The following is a 9,262-nucleotide window of genomic DNA, read 5'->3' as shown; positions in this document are numbered from 1 at the left end:
ACCTAATCAAAATAACCCAACTGCAGTTTGATTGAGATTAATTGGAATGCACAATGAAAAAACATGATTTTTGATAATTGTTAAAAACTGAGTTATCTGTTTTTGCAAATGAACTCTTCAAATATAATATAGTAAAATCTAGTTAAAAAGTAATAAATGCATGTTTTCCACATTGTTTTGTCACTAAATGAAAAGTATATTTTTAATAGTGCTGTCAAACGATTAATCGCGATTAATCGCATCCAAAATAAAAGTTTTCCTTACATAATATATATGTGTATATTTATTATGTATATATAAATACAAACACATGCATGTATATATTTAAGAAAAATATGTTATGTTAATATATTTATTATATTTATATATAATATAATATAAGAATATGAATATATAAATGTATAAACATGTAAATATATATACTGTGATGCGATTAATCGCGATTAATCGTTTGACAGCACTAATTTTTATTGTATTCATTTCTTTTATATGCACTGATGTAAAAAAAACAGCAATTCCTAGATTTACACTACTCTTCAAAAGTCTTATGCTCACAAATGCCTTTTTATGATCATAAATATAGTAAAAATAGTAATTTGTGAAAATTTAAAATGACATTTTTCTGTTTTAATTCATTTTAAATTTTTCAGCATCATTACTTCAGTCTTCAGTGTCACATGATCCTTCAGAAATCATTCTAATATGCTGATTTGCTGCTCAAGAAACATTTGTTATTATTATCAATGTTGAAAACAGTTGTGCTGCTTAATATTTTTGTGTAAACAAACAATGATTGTAAGGAATGGTAATAAACAGTAGATTATGACCAGTAGTGTATTTTTACTAAAACACAAAAGTCTCGACTCAAATTAATTGTTTGGTTAGAGTTTTGAATTGATTAATTGACAGTGTGAATTGATTCACTCAAATGAATCATGAGTCATGTAATTATGTATTGTTACATTTATATTCTTCCATTACTAAACAACAGCATTGAGGTGACTTAAGGGATGCCATTTATGTAGCTATTTGGATCTTATTTTAAAAACAAAGCATAAAAGAATTATCAGAAAGTGTCTCATCTTTATATGTAGGTATGTGATGTATATTTTTGTATTATATTCTGGCTGCTTAAAGTTTGAAAAAGTGATTTAGTAAATACTCTCTGGTGTAGCCTAGTCTGGCAGTGTGGCGACTCTGTTATTACCCTCATTCCTCTTTTCCGTCCCTCGTTTGATCTCCAGTTGGAACGATAGGGCTTTCTCTTCTCTGGGCGCGGAGCCCAGTCTGTTTCATTAGTCTCAGCTGTAGGCTGGATGTTATTCATCACCGGTCTGGAAGTTCACAGACTTAATGAGCCCGGTGTTTGTCAATATTGCCTTTTGCCATTATGTCAAGTGCATGCAATGGATATGTTACTTTCTGCGTCTTATATTGATTCAGTTTGTATCCACTCCATTGGGCATAAAAGAAGGTGGTTGCATCCCAATATGCATACTTATTTGACTCAAGTATGCACGTACAGCAGTATTGGATGTTATCACATCATAAAATTGATTGTTTTTTTTATATCAGAGTTTGTGTTAGTTGTTAGTGTTAGCATCTGTTGCAGTTATGCTAGGTCATTTCAAATCACTGATAGCTGAATAGCTATTCAGTACTGCAGCGGATAACTAGAAGATTACTGGTTGAAAGCCATGGGATTGGTGTGTAGTTTAAATGTGGGTAGTTACCGAGATTGAGTTAAAATATCAAATGTCATTTCAGCCTTTGATAAAGATACTGAAACAGTGGGAGAAGACAGCCTTAGCGAAGATCCCTTTTCAACCCTGACCTTTGACCTAAACATCCAAACAAGGTGCAGAAAATGGTGTTCTAATGAATGCATAATTAAGATATTGCAGGATCAGCACAGCAGAGAATCTCTTCGCTTTTTTCTCTCACTGTTCCTAGAATAGAGTTCAAAGAGGAGAACGGAACTACATGAAAATGTAAGTGCGGCTGCAGCTTCTTTTTCCTGTTCTCTCACTCCCTGCAGAGAGGAGCAGAAAGATGTGAAGAGAATGGCACAACTTTAAGATTTTGTCTAAGAGATAAAGTCTTGAAATGGAAATCAGAGCCCAGTTTGGGGTGGTTTTCATTATTTTTAGGTCATGTGCACGGTCAGGTGTTTCAGAGAAACTCTAACTCTGATTATTAACCCTCTGCCATTCCTCACTTGTGATCCTCAGCTGTAGTATTTTGAAGGGTTTTCATGGTGCTAGACAACATCTCTAAATGCCTCTCATTGTAATAGACAACCTCTAAATTATCCACTTTTTTCTTATATAAAATAATACAAATTGCAGAAAAGAAAATCATAAACAAATTGTAATAAATACAGTGCAAAGGTATTTAAAAAATTCAATGGAAGGCTGATGGGTACCATCTGGTGGGAAAAATAAAGAAAATCATACAGTGTGTAATATAATGGTGTGATCATTAGATGCCTGTATAGAGGAGAGATGAGCTATTATTTTTATAGGCAAGAGAATTTACTTTTCACCTGTGCAGCAGGCAAAAAGTCATGTAGTCTAGGATGGACCTAAAGAAATGTCAAGAGGCAACAATATCAAACTTAGAGGTGAGCTCTTTGAACTTGGGACAGTAAGAAACCACCTAGCAACCACCTAGAACACTATAGCAACTGCATAGCAATGCTGTGGCAACCACCCTAAACTCCCTAGCAAATTTTGCACTGCCATCTCTCACATTTCTCTCAGAAGATGTAAAATCTTGTTAAAATGAAAATAGAGGCTGGTTTGAATAAGCGAGACATCCATCCACAGAGGCCTTTGAAGGGTTCAGTCTTTTTTCTTATGTAATGAATTGACCTGCTTCCCCCTCATTGTCTCATTGGCCTCATTTGTCAGCTGCTGCATCCTTTCTATTCATCTTTCTATTTCCTCTTATTTGTTCTTCCACCTATTTACTCTATCTATCTATCTGTCTATCTGTCTATCTGTCTGTCTAGTTTTTCATCTAATATTTATATTTTAATTTAATTTCAACCTTATTTCAATTAATGAGGACACTTTTAGTTTTAGTTAACAATAACAACACAGCTATTGTTTTTTTTTATCATGCTTGTTTGTTACTGCTTTTATATGTTTACATTGGCAGAGCTATAATACTTACAGTATAAGTATTATTAGAGTCTTATGGGACTCAAAGGCTCATATCCTATTGGTCTTTTTTTACCATTATGGTTATAAATTCAAAATTAAAGTGTCTATGAAGTGTAGAACACAGCATACACACACACACACACACACAGCGGCCACAGACTATTTGTCCACTTAATCCTCCATTAGTTGCTCAGTGGCGCCAGTCATGCTGGCAGGGAAGTCCTTGTCACACACGATGTCATCAAAGTGAGTCACAGTGGGTGAAGTCATTTCCTCCCGACTGAAGCCCTTAGTGTACCATCACATGTACCAGCATGGCCTCTTTCCTGCTATCTAACATGCACGCTCGCTCTCTCCAGTGACCTTGTTTGTGTAATTGGCCAGTTTAATGATTTGGGGATTGTTCTCCCCTAAGTGCTGTCCTCCCTCTCAGAGATCTGAAGAGCATTTTGGGTCATATGAATGTCAGCTGGCATAAGATTATTCCAGTTTGGTTTCATCAAGATATTTATGTCCTGAAGCAAACTGGTATTGAGCAGTTATTGATGGTATCATTTTACACACTGTAATATAATCACTCAGTCTATCATTTCTATCTCTCTTTTCCAGAAGGATCTTCCCTTGCCCAGGAAGAGCAGTGGGTGAGTGTAGCAAATCCACTTTACCTGATTTAATTCTGCATTTGTTTGTCCAAATGTTGTCTGTGGACTTTTTTTTTTTTTTGAGACCTAGTTTAATGTGGTACTGAATAAAAACACTTTTCCCAAACTCAATCTGAAACAAACAACCTCAGACTTTGTGTCCATATTTCACTATGCCTGTCAACATTGAAATGACTTGATGAGGGGCTAAAGTTGGAAATCTGAGACTGGTCTTGCAACACTGAAGGTGATATGTAAATGGAGAATTAAAACATTTTTGGCAGCATCACAAGAGATGCAGGGTCACAGTAATACGTTGCTGCTATGGTGAAGTAGGGCAATATTGTAGATGTAAAGTAATTCAGTAGTTCAAGAGTGCAGGAAGTTATACTGTAATGCAGGAATGCAGTAATACTTCAGTGCAGTGATGCTACAGTGCAACAGTATGTGGTGCAGTAATGCAGGAATACTTTAGTTCAGCAATGCAGGAGCACAACGATACATCATTGCAACAATGCAGGAATGCAGTGATACATTGCTGCAGTAATGCAGGATCGCAGTAATACTTACTGTAAGTGCAGCAATGCAGGAATGCAGCTGTACACTAGTGCAGTAATGCAAGGTCACAGTAATACTTTAGTGCAGCAATGCAGGAACACAATAATACTTTAGTGCAGGAAAGTAACAAAACACTAGTGCAGTAATGCAAGAATGCAGTATTACTTTAGTGCAGCAATGCAGAAATGCAGTGATACATCAGTGCAGGAATCTAGCAATACAATAGTGCAGCAATGCAGGGATACAACTTACGCCAGTGCAGTGATGCAGAGATATAGCAATACACTAGTGCAGCAATGCAGGGATACAGAGATACACAAGTGCAATGATGCAGTGATACTCTAGTGCAGCGATGCAGGGGCGCAGCGATACACTAATGCAGGGACACAGTGATACACTAATGCAGTGATGCAGGGACGCAGTGATACACTAATGCAGTGATGCAAGAAAGCATCGAAACAGTAGTGCAGTGATGCAGGAACGCAGTGATACACTAATGCAGTTGATTCAAGAAAGCAGCGAAACAGTAGTGCAGTGATGCAGGAACGCAGTGATACACTAATGCAATGATGCAAGGAAGCAGCGATACAGTAGTGCAGTGATGCAGGGACGCAGTGATACACTAATGCAGTGATGCAGGGATGCAGTGATACACTAATGCAGTGATGCAAGAAAGCATCGAAACAGTAGTGCAGTGATGCAGGAACGCAGTGATACACTAATGCAGTGATGCAAGAAAGCAGCGATACAGTAGTGCAGTGATGCAGGAATGCAGTGATACACTAATGCAGTGATGCAGGGACGCAGTGATACACTAATGCAGTGATGCAGGGACACAGTGATACACTAATGCAGTGATGCAAGGAAGCAGCGAAACAGTAGTGCAGTGATGCAGGAACGCAGTGATACACTAATGCAGTGATGCAGGGACGCAGTGATACACTAATGCAATGATGCAAAAAAGCAGCGATACAGTAGTGCAGGGACGCAGTGATACACTAATGCAGTGATGCAAGAAAGCAGTGATACTGTACAGTAGTGCAGTGATGCAGGGACACACTGATACACTTGTGCAGTGATGCAGGGACACAGTGATACACTAATGCAGTGATGCAAGAAAGCAGTGATACTGTACAGTAGTGCAGTGATGCAGGGACACACTGATACACTTGTGCAGTGATGCAGGGACACAGTGATACACTAATGCAATGATGCAAGAAAGCAGCGATACAGTAGTGCAGTGATGCAGGGACGCAGTGATAAACTAATGCAGTGATGCAAGAAAGCAGCGATACAGTAGTGCAGTGATGCAGGGACGCAGTGATAAACTAATGCAGTGATGCAAGAAAGCAGCGATACAGTAGTGCAGTGATGCAGGAACGCAGTGATACACTAATGCAATGATGCAAGAAAACAGTGATACAGTAGTGCAGTGATGCAGGGACGCAGTGATACACTTGTGCAGTGATGCAGCGATGCAGGAATGCAGAAATTTATCTGAAGGACAGTTTTGTTAACTTTTGAAAAATATGCCATTTTAGCACTGTGTTGCTGTCCAATGTGAAATCCTGTTCTGAAGCCAAATCAGTTGAGAGACAGTACTGTAGAGTTTGAGCTGTACAGATAATGAATGAAGCGCTGGCCTTGGTGCTGAACCCTTCTCTGGCGTGAGAGACTCCCTGGATGAGTTTCCTGTGCATCTCTATGCCTGTCCATACTGAACACTTATGATCTTCTGCCTGTTTATTGCCTATATATAACACCACAACACCTCCATTTCACACATTTAGTGTCAAAGAGTGTGTGAGTGTGTGGGTTTTGTTAGCGCCTGTGAGAGTTTTGGCTTTTTGTATGCTGATCAGATCCGAATGGCTGTTGTTTGTAATGGGCTCTATTGTGGACAGTGCCACCACCATTAGCATTGACATACCTGCTATAAAGAGCCTCTCCACCGACTGACACACACAATACAGGTGCTCAAATATGTGTATGAATAGAGCTCTCTTAGGAGGTTTGTGAAGAGACAAGCAAATGTGGAAGGGTTTTTGTAGGCAGCTTATGGCAGCTAATAACGGATGGGTCTTTTGTGCTCAGTGCGGGTCACGTTGTTTGATTGGGCTGATACAGTAGATTAATCAGCAGACAATCAATATGATATTTCCAGGACTGCTGAACCGTGCCAGCTATAATCAGGATACGGTCTCACCGCTGTCAGGACCGCCATGACTTTCAGAACGTCTTACATCCACAAACCTACACAACCATTTTACCAATGTTTTTAGTTGTCTTTTTTATCTTTGGATGTTTTTAATAAAATTGCCGTTTTATTATTGACTTTTAATTTAATTATTAAATATATAAATATACAAACATAGAGCGGGATAGATTACTTACAAATTGCAGTCTGTTACTGATTCCAAATTACATGACAAAAATTGTAGTTAGTAATGTAATCCGTTACATTACATATTTTAGGTAATATAATCAGACTACTTTTTGATTACTTTTAGATTACTATTGACCTAACTCGTTTGTCACATTGATAGGATAATCTTGTACCATACTGACAGAAATACAAAGAGAAAGAAAATACATAACATTTGTTATTAACAACATAAAGTGCATGTATTATGAATAAATTATAAGTTATTTGATCTTATTTTATTGTGTGAATAAGGTGTAATCATGTAATCAATAAAAAAGTAACTGTGGTCTGATTATGAGTATATTAAAATGTATTATAATATGATTACAAGTAGGCCTACTTAATTTTTGGAATCTGATTACATGTAATCAGTTATATATATACTGTATATAGACATAGACTGTAGAAAAAAAGTAAAATGTTTATTAAAACATACCTTGATCTATCTATCTATCTATCTAAATCTTATTTTAATATGATTTATTACATTTCATCTTTATATATCCCATATAAGGCTGGAAAAAATATTTTACATTTTTAAGCTGTATTGTCCAGTCCTAGTGTGACGTTTCCATGAGACTGGACAGGTCACACATGTCCTCCCTCCATCTATTATTCCAGGTCATATTTTCCCTTCTATGAATTTGACCCGGTAACTCCTAAAAGCTCATCTGCATCTCTCTCTCTCTCATCTATATTTCATCTCTCTTTCCACCATCCAGATCATTTATTATTGAAATGAGCAGCTTTTAATGTGTGTCTGGGCCTGTGTGCAGCTGAGTGAGTGTGCTTTGGGAGATGGCGGCCCTCCCAGTCCCAACAGACCCTCCCAACTCAGATATGACGCGATTCGAAGGTTCAGACTAGGTTTATTGTGGTGAGCTATCTAGGGCACAGAGATGATGTCAGTTCTTATATAGCCTGGCATACAGAGAGAGATGGGTGGGGCTCTGTAGCCACATCACAATGTAATCGACCAATCGGATGCAAGCATCCAAGTATAAGCGCCCCTAAACCCTGTGGTGTGATCTCTGCATATGAAGCCAATAATATAATGTGCTTCTCTCTTCTTTTGACCCGTCTGATATAAACTTAGGTAGTGAAGATTACATTAGAACTGGAAAGTTCATTTCATCTGCATGAATCAATTCACACTGATTAATTGTGCATGTCCTTTCAAAAATGTCCACACATCTTTATCTTTTTGTGGAATTTTTCTTGTTCAAATATTTAATGAAAAATATAAATACAGATTCCTGTTAATTATTATATACTATAATACTAATGACCATTACAATGACCATTACATTTTCCTTCTTTGTTTATATATCTTTAATATAATAAATGCATGTATAAATATATTTATTAATATATTTTTTTTCTTTGTATTTGAAATTGTGTAGAAGATGCCTTGATAATGTTTAAATTGATTTTTGCTGTATTCTTGTAAGAATATCACATTTGTTCAAAATGCTTATTCTGAAGGGGGAAAAAATAATCATCATCATTATTAATATTACTTTTTTACTAGACAATTATTAGACAATTAAGACAATTTAGACTGTCTCAGCGAGTTTAATTAAAACTCCTTTTAGTGATTCTTTTTGCATTATTTTTCAAATATGTTCACATCTTTATCTTTTTGTGGATTTTTTCTTATATGAAAATGATTAAAGCAAAATCTAAATAAAGATTTCCTTTATACATTATTATTTCTTATTATACTTATTTTTAATGTTATTTTAAATATATTATTTATTAAAAAAATTATGTATTCATACTTTTTTAAAATATATTTTTTCTCTGTTCTAAATGGTGTGCAAAACAAAACGTCCTTATGTTTAATCTGATTTCTACTATATTCACTTGATTTTACTATATTTGGTCAAAATGACGGTTTTCTGGAAAAAAAAAATTGTTTAAGACATTTCGGTGCTGATACATAAATATTAAGATAATAATAATAACACCAGAGCAGCAAATCAGCATATTAGAACACTGAAGACTGGAGTAATGCTGCTGAAAATTCAGCTTTGCATCACAGGAATAAATTACATTTTAAAATATATTCAAACAGAAAACATTTCTTTTAATTGTAATAATATCATTATTATCTATGTATTATTATTTAAGACATTTCAGTTCAGATACATACATATTAAGATATCATTAAAAGGCTACAAATATCTTGTGCAACAATGAAATGGACCAATCCGATCTGAGCGTCCATGTTTAAGGGTCCAAATAACCCGTGCTATATTTTATGAACAAGATCAACATAATCCTTTCCTCTCTTTCTTTTTATCCCTCCCATGTGTCATTCAGATTTCCATTACCAGCGACACAGTCCTGAGCCCTGAGCTCTGAGCTCTTATAGGCTTTTAATGGCCACACACACATGCCAACAGTCCTCCCTCCCTCGCTCGCTCGCGCTCTCTCTCTCTCTCTCTCTCTCTCTCTCTCTCTCTCTC

At 36.3% G+C, this 9,262-nt stretch overlaps 1 protein-coding gene across 1 annotated transcript in view; it reads left to right on the top strand.

The window, feature by feature from the left end:
- Nucleotides 1-9,262, top strand: part of LOC107675569 (microtubule-associated serine/threonine-protein kinase 1-like) — a 64,653-nt gene that overhangs the window by 6,639 nt on the left and 48,752 nt on the right. Inside the window, 1 exon segment of the mRNA XM_016469981.1 lies at nt 3,777-3,808. Coding sequence (XP_016325467.1) covers nt 3,777-3,808 — 32 coding nt within the window.

The sequence above is a fragment of the Sinocyclocheilus anshuiensis genome, unplaced genomic scaffold, assembly GCF_001515605.1.
Source record: "Sinocyclocheilus anshuiensis isolate Anshui unplaced genomic scaffold, SAMN03320099.WGS_v1.1 scaffold469, whole genome shotgun sequence".
Taxonomy (NCBI): domain Eukaryota; kingdom Metazoa; phylum Chordata; class Actinopteri; order Cypriniformes; family Cyprinidae; genus Sinocyclocheilus; species Sinocyclocheilus anshuiensis.
Note: the sequence above shows the minus strand (reverse complement) of the source record. Positions and strands in the feature narration are given on the sequence as shown.